An 18,969-nucleotide genomic window follows, 5' to 3' on the forward strand; every position below is an offset into this window, starting at 1 on the left:
TGGTTCAGCTTCTCTTTTTTCTATGATGCACTTCCTCCCACCTCTCAATTTCTTTTTCTTTTTATTATTATCGTGGGGTGTCCGGGCCAGTTTGCGCGCACCACGACTATTCTCCACGGTCTACTGAATATCCTGCAAGCCCAGTGAGCAGGTAAGGCACCGCGGGGATGACAGGCGTACACATAAAAGATCGAACTCGGGACGGGGACAAAACAAGTCACACGATTGACCACTGAACTAGATCCTCAAGTGCACCTCTCAATTTCTTTGTTGATATCTTGTGGTGACCACATCCGCTGGCATGTAACTGTTGTAGACCGACGTCTGTGGTCCCAATTCTTTTGGAAAATTCTGCCTTTCTTGTATTATTATTTTTAATTGTATTGGAAAATATCTCATCCTAAGTCAATAGACAATGAGGCCTGAAGACAAAAACAAATGTTATGAAGAAACTATAGGAGAAACAGACAATGAAAAGAAAAGTCCATCCTCATAATACAGTTCTATCGGCATACCCCACCACATGGGCAGCCATTTTGGAATATTTTATTCTTTCTGCAAGCCAGGTTCCCTTTTCCTCAAGGTATGTTTTCTCATTGGAAGATTTACTTCTTGAAAAGGCTTTCATACCTCTTTGAAAAACTGCAGTGCCATCAGCCATGGTCTTCACGCTGCCGCTTCATTGAGAGCACGTGCTCGAGCTGTTCTTTGAAGGGGGAGGCGACTGTGAGAGAATGATTTTCGTGGAATATTACTTCCTCACCAAAGGAAAACTTGTGCATGAATTTTAATTGGGAGCAAGCATCTAGAAGCGCGACATGAAGGCTGATAGAAATCCAATCAGCAACAGTTCCAAGAAAGAGAATTTTCCGATATTTAAATAACAGAACATATTGAAAAACATGAACGCTGATAGAAATCCAATCAGTAATGGTTTATCACTGGAAATCAATTTCACCAAATCCCAGATCTCACTCGAATATTGAAAATATCAAATAAACAAGAAAATGCTGGTGTTTGGCTCACCCTGTTTTTGTGTGTCACCCCATATAACTTGTCAGCAACCTTCACGAGTTCTGGCCTGAAAGTGGTGGTTATAAATTGTGTGTTGGCCATATCAGCCAGGCGACGAATCATGTCTAGCGAACAAAGTAATCAAGGATCACCTCCAATGGTTACATCTGATGAATAAACAATAGCTAAATACAATACAGGGCACACATAACTACAGCACTTTCACTACTAAAAAATGAGGCTATTAGCATCAGAATTTAACAACGAATTATTGATCAGTTGCTAAATTCAGTAACAAATTTGCAACGAATTGCTTATATATTATTTTTTAAATATTAGCAACAGCATTGACGATAACATCTTGGCCAAGGCTTTCAAGACTGATGTTGCCACCGTTCAAGCTCTCAAGGCTGGTCTTAAACCTTGAGGATGGGCTCCATAATTACCATTCTTTACTTGTTATTCTTCTTATGTTTTACTTTCTTCCTACTCTCTCTTTCAATCTCCTGATGATTTGTATTGAATAATCGCCCCCAATAGTCTAACAGGCCGGTGGATAAATTGTTCGTTTGTTCTTTGCTCAATCACATTGCTAGTGTCTCAATTTCTTGTTTCATAATAATAATAATTATATTCCATTACCCATGTTTTGAGTCTTCATCGGAAATGTAATGTTCGTATCTTGTGTTTTGTTAAATTTCCCGTGCGAGCAGTGAAGGATATGTTACTGCAAGCTTTAGCTGAGAACCAAACTGAATTTGCAACTTGCAAAACAGCAGTCTTTCACACTTGCTTTGCTAAATGGAAGCTATGTTCTTTGCTCTGTACATATTTCTCTCCTCCTTCTTCAGCCCCATTGTTCTTCATAATGAAAAAAACCTAAATCATGATGTACAAGAAGCCCAGCACAGACTCCTACCTATTGAATCCCTCAAACTGAACAGGCCTGCCTCTGCCTCTTTGTTAATCCCCTCCCTGCTATATAAAAAGCATCCCTGCACTTCCCATGCCATGCATCCTTTCACTCATTTCTCAAAGATAAATCACCCTCTCTCTCTCAATCCTGAGACTTCACAAGAAAACCACCCTGCAAAATACCTCCTTGCTTTCAACAAAATACCTGCCAGAACAAATTAACCTTCCTCATCATCAAGAAAATCTCCCTAAAATTCTTAACCCGAATCAAGAATCTCTCAAGTTAAACCCGTTCAAGAACAAGATCAAACCAAAGTGAGCTTCATCCAAATGGGTTCAACTTCAATACCCAGCGAATCCAGGTGCGTACATGATCTTGAAAGAGATTGGTGGTGGCGCTAGGGCCACAGTTCACAAAGCAACATGTTTCCACAACGACGTCTGGCAGTCAAGTGTTGCAGGAGAGATGTTCATAGAACCAGCCTGGAAGTAATCCAGGAATGCTATATTGGAAAAGTTGTCTCGCCTAGCAAGGATAGACTGTCAATGCAATGGTGAAATGAAGAAGAAGAAAACGTAATGGGAACCAACGGATGATTCCTCAAACATTCATCATAATTTGGTGCATAATATGCCAAAGTCTGTTGCAGTCCTATATAAACTATTCCTTCCCTAAACACCCTCCTGAGCTTAAGGCATGCAATAGCAGAATGTGGACATCTTATAACAAACGAAAGATAAAAAGAAACTGAAATAAAACGGTGCGTACAATTAGAGGTGAAACGGTGCGTTGAGTGTGACGGTCACTTGTCATTTAAATTGTTGAAACCCTGACACAATTCTTCTCCCTTCTTCATAGTTTAGATACCTGACAATTGCCTAATTCCAGAAATGCTTGTGATATGATCAAGCGTGGTTGCAATCAAACTCATTGATCTTCTCCAGCTGTTTTTGATAGTCTCAGATGTGACACCATGACCATGCCACTTCATTCACACCCTAACGTTCTTGCTTCCCATTGTTCTTTCGTTGCTGGTCACTGTCTTTGGGTGGTTATGCCTTGCATGGATGCTGGTTGTCTCCGATCCATGGTCTCTTCTTGTTTCCCTGATGGCCTACTAGAGCCATGCATTGCTATAGTTCTCAAAGAAACCCTGAAGGGGCTGTGTTATCTTCATGATCAAGGCTACTTCACAAAAAAATATCTTCTGCTATTTATAACATTGTTTTAATAAAAAAATCAAAGTAATTGAAATAAATATTCTTAAATATATCTTAAATTAAGGAGTGAAAAAAATGTATTTTTGAAAGTAAAACTCCCCTTTTTTAATTAATGTTTTTAATGGAAACATTTTTTTATTTGTAGCAATTTCTTAACTAGATAATTTTTAGCTGTAGTATGAAAAACCAAAAAATAATTAATTTATTAAAATCATATAAAAATAAAAAATAAATAAATATTTTATTTTTATTGAATATCCATGACAATTTGCTTATAATGTGTTTTATATTAGGCTGATAGAAAACTCTAATCTCATTTAAGAAAACATTTTATAATCAAATAATTTTTAAAATAACATTGCTATAGTTAATTAAAGAAAAAGTTTTTTTGGTCCAGGAGTTTGACTTAAACCTCCTATATTTAACTTTATAATTTGCAACTGAACAAAATTATATATCATGAATTATTCTATGAATTTATTTTTATCCACTGACAAGATTAATTCGCCATTTTCATCAAGTATATTATGGAGTATTACTATCTACACAATATTATGACAATTTTTTTTTTACAAGGAATAAAAATCTATTTTCTTTGATATTATAAAATTATTTTCCATATACGTAAAACTATCCATGCCTGGAATACTTCGAGAAGTAATGAATTATGAAAATTTTATTTTCTGAATATTAATTACTATTTAAATCATAAGTACAGAAAAATACAAAGATTTTGATCAAAATATTTAAAATACAGTAAAATACAAGAAGATGGAATAAAAATACAAGTACAAAAATGCAACAAAGAGTGAGTTCTATTGCCTTTTACTATTTCCTCAACAAGAAAGGAAACAAAAATACAAAATATCTCTCCTGCAGACAAATGGGGAGGGCAAGAAACAAAAGTAAGCTGCAGCCATAATCCAGAAAGTAGCTACCAATCAGTGAACCGATCAACTTTCAAATAGAAAAGCCACGCAGATTCAAAATACCAAACGTTCAGATTGATCATTTCAGTCCCATTGATAAATACATTGAAAACCCCATCATAAACTAAAATCAAGAGAACAAAACTTGCAATTCGGTGAGCTCATCACCGTCTTCGCATCCCACGTCCACGACCACGGAAACCACCTCCTCCACGTCCACCCATAGCACCTGCAGCTGCTTCTCCCTGAGCGCTTTCAGACTGCAACATCAAATGTGATGGAAACAATCAGCTTAAAAACAGAAGTGCATGAATAGAGGCCCGTGTGGGGTTAATTTCAGCTTTAATTTAACTTGGCACAGGCTGTCATAATATAGGACGACAAAATCCATTATAATCTGATATAAAATTAACACAAACATTTAAAACATTTTTTCTCCAGACAAAGGTACCTTAATATGTGTATTATGTGGTAGCATATTTCACTAGCACGTTGGATAACATTTGAGAGTGACAAAGGTACCTTGATATGTACTATGGTGTAGCAAATCTCACTCGTACACTTAATAATTACAGTACACATGTTGGCTATTGCCAAGTGGGACAGCTTATTATCCCAAGGAGCAAACCCCACAACCCGAGGATCTCAGGATAATATTTCATTTCTAACCAACACAAGGCAGCATTAACATTACCTTGGGATTCTTTACTGTCTCGTCCACACTTAAGATCAGACAAGCAGCCTCAGTAGCAGCATTGATAGCATTGATCTGAGTAAAGGATTTCAATCACATAGGGTTCAACAAGCAGAAATGAAGGGGAAAAAAAGGCAAATCAAATAAATGAAGATATAGACACCTTTACAACTGCCGGCTCCCAAACAAAGTTTGCAAAAGAATCTGCAATTCCACCGGTGTTGATATCCACTCCATATGGTGCACCCTCACCTGTTAAAAAGGTTTACTACTTTTAAATGACAAAAACTGTGAAGGAGAAAAAGATCTGCTACACAAAGCCATTGATATAAAGCCCTTTTACTAGCAAGAAGGTAGTTTATCAACAGCAAAACCTACTAAAAGTATTCAAGCAAGGCCACACAGAGAATGTTTCAAAAGGCAATTACAATAATTAAAAACGAACACCTACCAGATGGAAGTGCATGTTTCTGTCTTAATTTGTTCAGCACATCAGTTGCATCGAACCCAGCATTATCACATAGTTGTCGTGGGATAACCTGCAGCAAGAATGTGGAATACCATACTAAGTTTATAATCAAAGTCCATATTTCAATCTAAAGTGTTTAGCATAAATCATCACTAACAAAACAGCTCCAAGATCTCATTTTGTTAGCCAGGGAGAGCGAGAGACTAGCTAGCTCTTGCACAAATTCAGCTTTAGGTGGGGCATTATAGAAATAAGGTTACATGAAATGCTCAAGATTGGAAGTTGAAATCATCAGGTACATTTTTTGAGTTCCTTAGTAATTGAGCACAGAATCACAGAATGACCTCATTGGACAGGGAGTAAAAAATTATGGGAAAACATTAAGATGTGGATTTTCACCAATAGGACATGACGGGTAAAATTTATAACAGCATAATCTTCAAAGATTTTGATATAAACTATGACAAGCTCAAAATTAATTACCTAGTCAAGCAAGATCCATAAGATCACAATAATAGTGGTCATTTTCACAGTTTCTAAACCACATACATGAAGGTATGCCATGCCACAATAAAACATATCACACTACTAGCTAATTACCTCGAGGGCTTTTGCATAAGAGTTGATAAACAGCTGAGACTTCCCAGCTATTGTGCGAGCATGCTGCCTCAAGTACCGACTTATTTCCATCTGCCATGCAAATCACTGGTTCGGTCACTATTGCCTAAAATGCGTTCAGATATAAATAATCATGATGCATCACATGTAAAAGGATTTCATACATCTATAGCACCACCACCAGCAACTACGGTTGAGTTCTTCATAGCTCTTCTAACTATCATGATTGCATCATGTAGACTCCGTTCAGCCTCTTCAATGAACTGATAATGATAGTATATGGAAAATCCAAAGTAAGAATAAACCAATGGTGAATAGTTTGCCACAACTTCAACAGTGACCTACCTGATCTGCTCCACCACGAAGAACAATAGTGGCTGTAGTTCCAGAAGGGCATCCATTGAAAATATTAAACCTCTCATTTCCAACTTGCTTTTCCTCGAAAATCTCACAAGTCCCAAGAACCTTTTGGCCAAACAGCAGACAAGAATGAAAATTGAGAATAAAGAAGAAAAGAAAATGTTAACAAGCATATAATAAACTTTGAACATGTTTTTTCAAGTTAATGCTAGACCTCATCAATTACGTTGTTGATAGTTGTTTGTACAGTTCCACCAGTTGCAGCAGCAACTCTTTGCAGATCTTCTTCACTTACACGACCAGCACAGAAAATATCTCGATCAGCAAAATACTGTTACAACAGAGAACATAATTAATATGCCACTAATAATCCAAAAGAGACAGAAAAGAAAAGTTTTCAGCAAGGCTGATAGCCATAGAGTTAAATAAGTCAAGCCTTCCTTCAAAATTCCATATGATGAACTACCTGATCAACATCATAAAAAAGGAGTATACTGTGAAGAGGAAAGGAGACTAACATATAAAATCATACAGAACTTTCTGGCAAATGCTTGTGAAAATGTAAAAGAATTCTTGAAGAGATAATCCACTATTTATTGGTAGCTACACCAATCCTGTTAGAATAAAAAGAAAACAAGCATGCAATATTTGTGGAGAATAGGTACTCCTGCAGCTAAATCTAGTTATAAAAAATACAGACAAATTGAAGAACAATTTTATGAGCAGAAAGACCAAAAAAAGGCTCATACAAGAATAACCACCACCTAAACAATTAACCAAAAAATCTCAAAGAAGATGTACATGCCATGCATTTTCAGAATAGAATCAGAAGTTCAGAACCTTGGAAATGGATCAGAGCATTTAGGATACAAAGGACACCCACCTGTGTTGCAAGATCACCAATTGCAAGGCGTGAAAGAACAATTTTTGCCCCACTCTGTGCACATTTATCCAACTTATCATATATTATATTCCATTCTGCATCAACAATGGACTGGTACTGAGATGGATCTGACAGCCTGCAGCATGTGAAAAGTAGCAGGGGGTAATCAGCTTTTAAAAGAAATATCAACAGCAACAGCCTCAACCCCGAAATAGTTGGGGAGTTCTCATAATGAATGTATCATAAGATAAAAAAAGGATCCCACCTTATCTCTGCATTTTCTTTCTCAGATTTCAGCTCCAACTCAATGTTGAGTAAGAGTATCTTAGGATTTACAAACTTCTTTGGTTGTTGTTCAAACCCCGCATAAGAAAACGTCTTTTTAAAGGCAACACCATTCACCAGAAATGAATCTCGCATATTACCACCTGGGACCTATGGAGGCAAACACCCATGCACTCAAGGAAATCAAGATTTTTCATAGCATACTAATGTCAGGAAAATATTTCAAACCAACACCAGTCATCCATCCAAAAGAATAATGAAAAAGTTGATATGTGAGAAGATAAGTGGGGAGGGTGAGGGGAGATCAATGACACAGGAATGCCTGGTAGCCAAAAGGCACAACTTAAGAAAACATCCCAGCCTTTAAAAAAATTGCCAAACTTCTTGGACAGAACTCAGAGTAATTTTACTTAAAAACAAGTAATAAAAGACATGCATCAATTCTGAAGCATCACATGTAAGCTACTATACACTCTGACAAGGAACTCTATGAGGGAACAGAATTCAGAATCACTCCTGTGACTAAAAAAAAAGACAGTTCCACGACATGCAACCATATGATAACTGATTGATTGAGTCTTCCAAGAAGCTGAGCAATGGAGGATTTAAGCAGTAGAATCCAGCCTACATCACAGAACTCAGCCAAGATCTAGAGCTTGTCATTAAGAAGAATAGCCATCTCTACAATAGTGAAATAAACAGAAGTTGAGCTAACTGAAGTGTAACAATTGCATAAAATCAGCCGGATTCCAATCAGAAAGGTGAGGCAAGCAACTAGAAATTTCATTCAACAAAAGGCTAGCTTTGAGCCCTGGTGGCTTCCAAGTGATGAGAGATTAGCAACTTATCAACCTAAAGTTGTTGTGACACCACCAGCTTCGCACAACACAATAATATGAATGAAATTCTGAGATGATGTGCAAGTTCAGAATCTCTTGCTGCCTTGACAATTTATAGCCCATGTGATTATCGATTCTACAAATCGCTCTCATTGTAAAATGTGCTCAGCATTTCAAAATCAAACCCACATGATTTCCCAAATTCTATGTTTTTCAGCTATTTATAAAACTGTCAATTACCACAAAATAACTTGAAGAATAAGACAACAAAACATAGGAAGAAAAGCTATGAAAGCATATACATTTACCTTCTTTATTCCAATCATATTTAGCCTATCATCATTCCCGATCGCAATCACAGCATCCACAACCATTGATGCAAAGAACTCCTTCTCACCACCAATAAGTTTTGACGATAATGTTGTAGCAGCACATTTAGCCAATAAGCTCTTCTTCTCTTCTAGACTTTTTCCTTCTATACTAGAAGCTAGTTCTTTGACCTTCTCAATTGCCTATAACATCATTTTCAATATTTAAGATGCCAGAAAACAAGTCCCAACATGTCAACCACAAATATAACAATCACATACCAAATTACATGCCGTTCGATAACTCCGTATTAAATTTTGTGGGTGGACCCCGTCCTCTACAAAAGGCTTAGCCTCTTTCAAAAACTCCCCTGCAAGTAGAACTACGGTAGTAGTACCATCACCAACCTGTAGCACAACAAAAGAAATGGTTTAACTTTTATCTTCAACAATAAACGGTCCATGTATTTTTTTTTTTTCATACAATGCTCTAGGAGTTTAAAAAAAGTAACCATCCATATAATAACAAAGAATGTCGGAAAAATCTTCGTCCCATTAGCAAACACAATAAATTTCAAAATCAACCTCCTCTACGCCCCTCCTGAACCTTCACAACTTCTCATTCTTTGCAAAACAGTTAAGCCACTCTAATTCTCCAAGAACATACTCTCCCCCTGGCCGAAAACACCAGTATCCTCATCCCAATGTATATTCAAGAATCACATTTGCTTGAAAATTCACATTAACAGTCAATTCAAACCGACATAAATAAATAAAAACACAAGCACAACATTTCGCATCTCCACTATCAAAAGAAAATAATAACAGAAATTTAAAAAAATATTCAACAAAATTATAGATATATATTAATTAATGACCTCAGAATCCTGAGACTTGGCGATATCAACAAGTATCTTGGCGGCAGGATGAATGATGTCGAGCAATTTCATAATAGTGGCGCCGTCATTAGAAATGGTGACATTTCCTTTATCGTCGTGGATCAATTTATCCATACCACGAGGTCCTAACGTCGTCCTCACCACATCCGCCACCGCCGTGCATGCGTTTATGTTGCTTAGTAACTGCGCTTTGCCTTGCGACGTGTCGGTTCCTTCTTTCAGTAGTATGATCTGCGGTTGCTGCTCTCGTTTCAACACACAAACAGAGTCGGTGAGTTAGTTAGTAAGTTAGCTACAGATTGGATGCGAAAATAGAGAGAGTTCGTTGCTTACCATCATGGCTGCCATTGTTGCAGATTGAGAGAGAGCGCGAGAGTAGTGAAGTGAGAGGGAGAGCTAGGGTTTTGTTTTTTTGAGTGGGTTTTTTCGCTTTTCTGGTCCTTTCTCTCTGCTTTTTCTCTATGTTCGTCTGTCGTTCATTTTGGGATTTTTTTTTTATTTTAAAAAAGTTTTGGGCAATTACTTTGTTATCCCTGATGTATTATCTGATTCTCAATCTCGTCCAAAAACAATTAATTTATCAGGTTTTTCTCTATATAATTTTTTAATCCACGAGGAACATGTATAGACGTAGGTACATTGATTTTCATGTTTTAAAAATATTTTAAAAAAAATTAATTTTTTTATTTTATTTTAGTTCAAATTAATATTTTTTTTATATTTTTCATATTATTTTGATATAGTAATATCAAAAATATTTTTTAATATTTTTTTCAAATAAAAAATATTTTTGAAAACAACCCCTCTCTCTCTCTTTATATTTGTTAAAACCGAATGAGTCCAATTTTAATTAATTAATTTTTAATTAAACTATTTTTGACAGGTTTTTCTTTAATAAATTTGTTTTCAATTTAATTCACATCAATTTTTTTTGGTTTTTAGAATTAGAAACCAAACTCAACCAATTATTTAAAAAAAAAACAAATTCTCACTGGAAACATCTTATAAATTTGAAGAACCACTAAATCAAAAATTAAAAAAAAATCTAATCGAAATCATCTTTCTTTTAATTTAATTTAAATTATCTGAAAATATAAATAAAAACATTTTTTTTTTTGTTAATCTGAGCAAGTTTTTATGGATATTCTAGGTAAACCAGATAATTCATTCACCCTTGTAAAATATTAGTAATTACTAATGATACAAGAACTCAGCGAGGAACTTGAATCTTTCAGGGACTTAATCAAGAATTGGTGGATAGATTGAGATCTAGTATAGAAAAAAAAAATGAATTTTAAATTGGAAAAAAGAAAAAAGAAAAAGGAAAGTCTCAACATTTTCGAATCTTATAAAAAAGTTTTTTATAAGATATTTACGTGTATAGGACAAGGGATTCAAGCTTTATTCAACCCAATCTATCTTTCCTGCAAGGCCTTATCTTTACATATTATTTTCTCTTGTGGGCTGGCCCAGCTCATCTAATTTCAAATTCTTCTACTTCCTGGACTAAGATAGGGCCAAGATTCCCTCGTGCAAGAAACATCTTCACCCTTCTGTTTTGCCGATGAGACTAACTTTTTCAAGAGAGGGACCCCTTGCTGTTCATTCCATAATATTTCTTGACATGGTAACTGTTGTTACAGTGGACAAGCCTATCACTCTCTCTCTCTCTCTCTCTCAGAAACACATTAATATCAAGAAATGATTGATTGAATTCAGAAAGATACAGCAGAATTTACAGATCATTCTTGCATGAACAGGAACTCAGGTGAGGGACAAAATTATCTGGGCAAGCGTGTGACTATATACCGGCCCTTTTCGAGGTCATAAATTGTTTTTAACTGTGGTTTTCGCAATTGCAATACAAAAAATGCAGCCAGCAAAGCTATTAAAAGAATAGCAAATAATGAGAAATACGTCACCGACTCATTTCCAACAATCTCATCAGGGTTAATGATTTCCGATTCAAGGGGCTCCAGCATTGATTGAAAGATGAAAGCACCAAGAGTCCAGTCAAAAGGAACGCTTCCAGTATGATTTGCAAATCCAATCCTGCAAAAAAAAGAGGTTGATATTTTGATTCAAGTATAAAAAAAAAGTTTTTATGCAAATAATTTATTAGTGACGGATTTTTTTCTAAGCTGGATATCAAAGATAGCATGCTGAAGAAAAACTGTTTTCTCAAAGGAGGTAAAACTCAAACATTTTGAAACGTTTATGCGTCCACACAAACATGTATGCTCATGCGAGCACATACAACTGCACATTCACAGTTTACACATTAAGACATTAGAAGACCAGTTTACTAATTCAAACCAAGACACGTCATTTGCAACTCAAATGAAAAGTTTGGCTAAATCAATGGCCCAGTCTCTCCAAGATTGACTGGTAATAGTCGAGTGAATGCGGTTTTGACCTGAAACTTTTACCATGTGCAACTTATTCCCATTTTCAACTTATGATGGTTTCCCCGTGGATTAGAGAAACAGGTTGCTATATTAAACAAGGCTGCAAATATCTCCAACCAACAACTGAGGCCAGGATGAATTAGATGCAAGTTTCACAAAAGAATACAAGGAGAAGATTGGCATAGGTGCAAGGAGAGCAATGGTACCTTTTATCATTCATTGATATTCCAAAGCTGTCATGCAGCAGTGCCACTGTGTAGGCAGAAGAGAAACAATATCTCAACAAATCCAAATCATCGATGCCATGATGCTGGTCTTTCAGTTTATCCCAGTCATCTTCACAGTAGTGTTTCCCAGCTGCCTCTAATTCAAACAAAGAAACCCTAGGAACCAGCCCAAAAAACTGTACAAGGTTTAGTACTTACAAGCAAGAAAAGGTAACAATTAGAGAAAAAAATTGCAGGAAGTCTGCAATGTGGCACTACTATGATGAAGCAGGTCAGAACAGTTACAATCTGTTCACCCTCCTACCATTTTTGTAAGTGAAAACTAGAGAGAGATAGATAGAGCACAAACACGGATACAAGAACAGCATAATATAGGTACATTTTTTATACATAAAAGAATGTACACATATGATATGCGTTTCAAATTATGTAGCAAAAGAGTTGCCCTTAATTTCAAGTCATGTCATTATTCACAAACCTCAGAAGCAAAGAACAAGTTGTCTTGGGAAACAGGCTTGCCTTGTAGCCTTGTGAAGAGAGGGGAGTCGATGTTGCAAGGTCGACGCAAGCATTTCTCTGCATAAAAGAACAAAATTGAAAAAAAAATTAATACCAAGGTTAGTTTTTTATTTTCTTTTAAATTAAAAAAATCAATAGGCTTTTGAGCACATCAAACAATTTATCCAAGGAAAAGTTCAGCTGACAATTAATAACTCTATTAGAAGATAAATGCCTGCAGCAATGACAAATCTGCATGGTTGAGAGAGTACAGAGAACAGATAGAAGACAAACTGAACATGTGTAGTTTACATGCACTTCTAGTATTATTTTGATAATAGCTAACAAGAGCATCGCTTAGAAGCTCAATACTTGTAGTATTTAGAAATCTTTTGTTTATTAGAATACAAAAAGAAGCTTCAGTTTTTCTCGGTATCCAGGTGATTAAGTCATCAGAGGTTTAGAATAGCTGATCCAGTTAGGGGCTTAGAACAATGTAATGACATGTTGAATAGTTCAATTTTGAAGCATATTTTGACCACCAAGTAAACTCGGCCTGCAAGTTTGCTAGGCCAATTAATCTGAAAATCCATTCAAGAACAGCTGAGATTATTTTCATCTTTACTGTTCCATATTTGCAATAATACTAAACATGGGCTACACACAAGTTCTATATTTCTCTCCTATAAATTCCAAATCCAAAATGCTCAAGTAAATGGAAGACTTTCTGTTCAAGAATCGTTATAAAGCACAGGTCAAATAGAGTGCAAAAAAATAAGATCGAATCATACAAGCACCACAAAACCCCATCAAGATGAAAGAGCAGAAGATACCTTGTCTGCTCTTCAACAATGCCCGAACTTCAAGTCTGCATGCAGTAAAGTTTCCAGTTCCATGAGACATTAGAAGTTTTGGGCCACTTATATTGGATGCCAGATCATATCCTTGGGGAATGCAAGGGTTACCAACAAAACCCTCGCTATATATTGATGCTGCACAATAAATATAATGGCACTTGCTATGATTGGTGATCCAAGGGCATTTTTCAACTCTGAAATTAGAACATCAATCATGCATGCAATAAATGTTGTCACTAGAACGAGGACTCATACATGTAATATATCACCACCAAGAGTGAAATATGCAAAATGTGGCCACATAATTTAAGGTAAATTCTTTCCTCTTCAACGTTAATTAGAGATGTAGTGTTCACAATTCAAACCATAAATTTTGCAGCCACACTTTTCTTTGAACAGAGTTACAGATTTGAAAGTATTTCCACAGCCACAATTAGGGGTGTTAAAAAAAAAACCGAACAATCGAGAAAGCTAGAAAAAAAAATTAATCGAAAAAACCGAACCAAGAAAATAAAACCCAACAAATTTCAGGTTCGGTTCAGGGTTGGGTTCAAACTTCTGAACTGTTCAAACTGAATCGAACCGGCTCAGTTTGTAGCTCAAACCAAACCACCCAGGGTATAAAAGGCTTATTTTCTCTGAAACCCTAATTCACTCATTTCCTTTCCTCCCGCATCCACCCTCACCTTCCTCTCTCTCTCTCAACAGTTTGCTCTCCTCCCCCACAACCTCCCACTCTCTTTCTCAGATCTATGGTCTCAATAACAAAGAACAAAAAAAGAAAAAAAAGCACGCTTCTTTCTCATCTTCAAAAACATATAGACTCCTGTGTCATGGAGAGAGAAAGAGACAGAGAAGCAAATGTCTAGTGGTCGGAAAATAAGAAAAGGGCCATGGAAAGAGGAAGAAGATGAAGTACTGATTAACCATGTTAAAAAAATATGGTCCTAGAGATTGGAGCTCCATTCGATCCAAAAGCCTTTTACATGGAACTGGCAAGTCTTGTCATCTTTGCTGGGTTAATAAGCTTAGACCCAACTTGAAAAAATGAGTATCAAATTAACTAGGTTAATTATATTCTCAACCTTTTGCAATTTTAAATGCATGTAGTGATAAATTATCAAGATTTTGATCCTGGGCTGTTTTCGCTTCTCTTATTTTTAGTCCAATGCAATAATGTGTGATTTTCCAGAGATGGTATTTCCTCTTGATTTTTTTTTTCTTTTTTTGGTTGTGTCTGTGTATGATTTTACAGTGGGTGCAAGTTTTCAGTGGAGGAAGAGAGGGTGGTTATAGAATCCTGAGCAGAATTTGGGAACAAATGCCCAAATGGGCAAGAATTGCTATGTATTTGCCGGGAAGGACTGGTACTGATGGGAAGAATTTCTGTTGTAGACAGAAGAGGCTGGCTAGGATTTTGCAGACTTCAGGAACCCCACCTTCCTCTTCTAATTCCAAGCAACAGAAGCCCATTTTAAAATAGGCCCATTAAAAACCCAAAAAACAAGCCCATTTGAAAGGCGTTAGGTCTCCCGGTTTTCAACTGAAAAAACCGACCCAGACCAAACCAAACCAGTTTTCAGTTCGGTCCAGGTCAAATTTCTCAAAAATTATAAACCTGGTTCGGTTGGATTTTTTAGCCTGAACCAGACTGTAAACACCCCTAACCACAATGGATGTAGTCAAAGACAACATCTGGGCCCATTTTCTGCTTTGACAACAAATGGAATAGAGGGGTGGCTAAAGCTACTATGACAAAATATGGTACAAGCTGCAATGCTCCTTGATTTAGAAACCCACTAAACTCAGTCTTCAAATAACAGTATTCTGAAAGAAAAGGTCAGCACAAAAACTTACATGAACTCACATCTCTAGAGCTGTGTCGCTCATGTAGTGATTCCCATGCTGCATCCTGTACAAAAACAATGGTCCTTCCCTAGTTAGGCGTCTTCTACAACAAATTTGTTGCAGAATGCCGATAACGAAATAGCAGCAAATGAACACACAGACAATATGATTGCATTCCATCCTGAGATGATAAACCCTCCCATCCCCTTCAGTTTCCTTTTTATCAAGGGTAAAAAGCTCCCAAGCAAACGTTCCTTCCCTTTCACTTGAAACGCTCTATTCCAAACATAGTCTTCAAATTTTTAATGAAAAATCTCAAGTTCCCTCGCCTATGGCAGAAGATGTTGTATTTCAATCTTGCAAGAGCAGAATTGAAAGAAATTTTATTAATGGTTGTTTCTAGCAGAATGTCAGATTGATATTTTATAGCATACATTAATCAGAAAAGTGACTGGAAAAAAAAAAGATGAAAATTTGACATTTTGATAATCAGCAAAGCAATACGTATGGAAACACCTGGCCAAATTTTGGCAAGCTTTGTGCCTGAAGGTTGTAAGTAACTCTAGCCAGTTTGATCCTCCGTGAAGATTGCACTTGTGCTACTTCTCTTGAGGCAAATGTAATCTGCATTTATTAGTTACATCGTTCAAATTCCAAAAAAGAATAACATATATCCAAACAAAGTTGCAGCAACATATTTGGGTTCCAATATAATTATAAGAGAAAGGTGCTGCAGTATAATGAATCACTAGCAACCTTAGACCCATAAATCTACTTGCTTGTATGAAACACAATCCCATTATTGACTACTTTTTGTTCCCGTGTTTAAGCAAATTAGTCTTCCAGCTAACATAAAACAGAGTGATAGCTGCTGTACGCCTGTACATAATGGGATTTTAAGGTCCTGTTATAATGTACATTAATAACCTCTGTTTTGAATTGATAGGTCCTGTAACCACCAACCACCATTGTCGATGTTGATATTTGGCTATGACATCTGTTGTGTAATATTGCACAATAGAATCCTCCTTTCTGTCCCTTCTCCCCACTTTTTTTTGTCCTTTCTCCCTCCTGTTTTTCTACTTCTTCATTCAATTTCACTCTACGAATTCCAAACCATGTGTTACCAAGTGTGAACGATATACTATTCCTATAATGAATTAATGCTACAAAACACCAATACGTCAACCACCAAAAAACGCATTTATGCTATTTCCATCATTTACGCAGGTAGACAGCAATTAAAGGCAATAAAAAAAAAGGCAATAAAAGAACCTGCAAAGAATTGCCATCAAGTTCCACTATCCCAGTGGTTTTGTCAGCTTCATTTCCCAAACTTCCATGAACATAGTTCACAGCAACCCAATAGTAAACACCCCTTTCTTCTTCTGCATCAAAGACCACATGAACATGTCATTCAAATCAGCATCACTCATTAAACTTTCCTAAGAAAACCATTAAAACTGAAGACCACTTAACCCTCTACATAGTCCCTATATCAAATCTATCATCTCCCTACACTAAACACGTCAACGCATAGCAAGATCAGCTGACCTTTCACTCGTTAATATTTCATTTACCAGCTAACAACATTAAGTTACAAAGCGAAAATCAACATATCTAACTTAAACACCCCTCGTTATCAGAACCCTGATCCAATTACAATCCTAATACCACAAACAATCAAAACAAAGCTAAACACATTATCACAAACCTTCAATAACACGTGCCCACTCGTCCTTAAACGCGAACCCGGATGCCCTCAAAACATGTCTGCACACCTCCAAGATCCTCTCTTTCACCTTCCCTTCCAACCCCACCATTTCCTTACCGCTAACCATCAACTGCACCCCAGCATTCCCCCACTCCCTCCTTGGAACCCACTTTTTCGCAAACTCAACCAGAGCCTCAATCAACCCACCCGCACTATCAGGATCCTCCACAAACCCACCCAATCCAGGCCTAACCTTCATTGACCCAGTAATCAATGGCAACTGCCCATTACTAAAACCCGCATTCCCCTCCCTCAACAACTGATATACCCGGACTCTACACCCGCCCCGCCCCGAATCAATAACAACACTAAAAAAACGGGTATTCGGGTTGGCAAACTTGGAGGAACGGTGGGTCTTCTGGGCTGTAGAAAAAAGGTGAAAAAGGAAAGGGATGGTGAAAAGGGTGGCTAGAAGGATTAAAAATTTGCGGGCTTTTTGGGATTTGGTGCTTTGTTGTTGTGGAGGATAGGGTGAAGCGAGAGAGTGCATGCGTGGGTGTAATTGGGTTCGGTGAAGTGGGAAGTAGGATGCTGTGGAAGGTCTGGACTGAAGGGCTGAGAAACCCATTGTCTTTGTGTGTGTTTTGGGACTTGGAAAGGAGAGAAAAGGGAGGGAGATTTGTGGGTTTATCTTGTCTGGTTACATTTGTTGGTGAGATTTTGGGAGTACGTGAGGGTTGAGAGCTAAGAGAAGTGATGATTGTTGGATTGCTTGTAGATTCAAAATTTGATGATCTGATTTGACAAGTAATTTTTCTTCTTGTTTGTTTTTTTGAAGTACATGCTGTTTGAACTGTATCAATAAGATCCGGGCAGGCCAGCCCGGTGAATAATCCGATGACCCATCTATTCGGATTTTGGTCCAGGTTGGTTATAGAAATCCCATTTTTTCTCGTCAAAATAACTTCGTTTTGTCCCCATCCACGTTAAGTTTTGAATCAGTTTTCATAACTATCAATTAAGTGTACCAACTTTAATAAGTTTTTTTTTAGATCCTCAACTTTTAGACTGAATTTATTGTTGTGGTTAGCCGCATATTTTTAAAATTTTTGAAATTTTTTTGTTTAAATTTTTTTTTATTTTAATATACTTATATCAGAAATTTTTTAAAAAAAATAAAAAATATTATTGTAATATATGTTTAAATAAAAAATACATTTAAAAACAATGATTATTACAATAATAAATACTTTTTTAAAATTTAATTGAATATTGGTTAACATTTATCATAATTGGTATCCAAGTGAACGAATGCTTCATGTTGGGACACTTTTTAAAGCAGCCAAGGTATCATCATGACCCTCCCACTTTTTAAAATCCATGGATCAATCAAACTATTTTTTAGGTGGATTGATCCAATGGCGTACGAGTTTAGGAGGATCATGGGCTCTGAGTTAATACAGAAATATTCAGGTATGTCTTTTTTATGCGATTTTCAGCGAAGGCCAAATGGACCTTTGCCAGGTGAGAGTCGGATTGAGTCGAGGAAGCAAGTCTATTCTTGTTCTTCGGTCATGATGCCAGGCAATTCAACACAGTGTTAAGCTCCAATTCCTTACCTAACATGAGGGATCAGGGATTTGACGTTTGGGTTCTGAGAAAATCTTGATAGTTTTCTCGAGAAAATGGGTTTTTGTTTTTTATTTTATTTTATTTTGAGACGGCGGGAGATATTGGATTAGTATAATATATAGGCGCCTTCCTGACGCATGGTATGAATATCTGGGCCTAAACAAAGATAGACCAGAAGTCTAATAAACTTAAAATCTCAACCCAAATTGATACATGGCCCAAGCTAAGTGTTGCTAGGAGTTGTTTTTATTACATTTTTTTTATTTAATTATTTTGAATAGTTATAGAGATATTGAAAGTTTTATAATTTCATTAAATTAAATGATGCAGTGGTGCATTTATGCTTGGTTT

The 18,969-nt window shown here is 36.5% G+C and overlaps 2 protein-coding genes across 2 annotated transcripts; both read right to left on the minus strand.

The window, feature by feature from the left end:
• Nucleotides 1–3,947: 3,947 nt before the first annotated feature.
• On the minus strand, nucleotides 3,948–9,920 carry LOC133680416 (T-complex protein 1 subunit eta-like). The gene is made up of 14 exons (XM_062103349.1): nucleotides 9,768–9,920; nucleotides 9,414–9,674; nucleotides 8,818–8,943; nucleotides 8,536–8,739; nucleotides 7,369–7,538; nucleotides 7,104–7,239; nucleotides 6,435–6,551; nucleotides 6,206–6,325; nucleotides 6,025–6,123; nucleotides 5,843–5,932; nucleotides 5,225–5,312; nucleotides 4,937–5,025; nucleotides 4,774–4,848; nucleotides 3,948–4,339 (listed from the first exon to the last, which is right to left on the minus strand). Exons 1-14 carry the CDS (start codon nucleotides 9,780–9,782, stop codon nucleotides 4,244–4,246), a joined length of 1,686 nt encoding a protein of 561 aa, XP_061959333.1. The 5' UTR covers nucleotides 9,783–9,920; the 3' UTR covers nucleotides 3,948–4,243.
• Nucleotides 9,921–11,122: 1,202 nt separating this feature from the next.
• Nucleotides 11,123–17,940, minus strand: LOC133679455 (probable apyrase 6). Its single transcript, XM_062102057.1, has 8 exons — nucleotides 16,987–17,940; nucleotides 16,548–16,660; nucleotides 15,789–15,896; nucleotides 15,282–15,336; nucleotides 13,401–13,559; nucleotides 12,548–12,645; nucleotides 12,049–12,245; nucleotides 11,123–11,486 (listed from the first exon to the last, which is right to left on the minus strand). The coding sequence occupies exons 1-8, from the start codon at nucleotides 17,612–17,614 to the stop codon at nucleotides 11,216–11,218; spliced, it is 1,629 nt and encodes a 542-aa protein (XP_061958041.1). The 5' UTR covers nucleotides 17,615–17,940; the 3' UTR covers nucleotides 11,123–11,215.
• Nucleotides 17,941–18,969: the final 1,029 nt, after the last annotated feature.

Source organism: Populus nigra, chromosome 19 (assembly GCF_951802175.1).
Source record: "Populus nigra chromosome 19, ddPopNigr1.1, whole genome shotgun sequence".
Taxonomy (NCBI): Eukaryota; Viridiplantae; Streptophyta; class Magnoliopsida; order Malpighiales; family Salicaceae; genus Populus; species Populus nigra.

Bases quoted from the DNA above. Each gene is read 5' to 3' on its own strand.
- LOC133680416 (XM_062103349.1), bottom strand. The intron at 6,124-6,205 runs GTAGGTCACTGT...TATCATTATCAG, and splicing joins TTCGTGGTGGAGCAGATCAG to TTCATTGAAGAGGCTGAACG. The intron at 5,313-5,842 runs GTAATTAGCTAG...TTCTTGCTGCAG, and splicing joins CTTATGCAAAAGCCCTCGAG to GTTATCCCACGACAACTATG.
- LOC133679455 (XM_062102057.1), bottom strand. From the start codon at position 17,614: ATGGGTTTCTCAGCCCTTCAGTCCAGACCTTCCACAGCATCCTACTTC. The intron at 15,897-16,547 runs GTTCTTTTATTG...TAATAAATGCAG, and splicing joins TTGATGGCAATTCTTTGCAG to ATTACATTTGCCTCAAGAGA. The intron at 15,337-15,788 runs GTGTTTCCATAC...GTTTTTGTACAG, and splicing joins GCTTGCCAAAATTTGGCCAG to GATGCAGCATGGGAATCACT.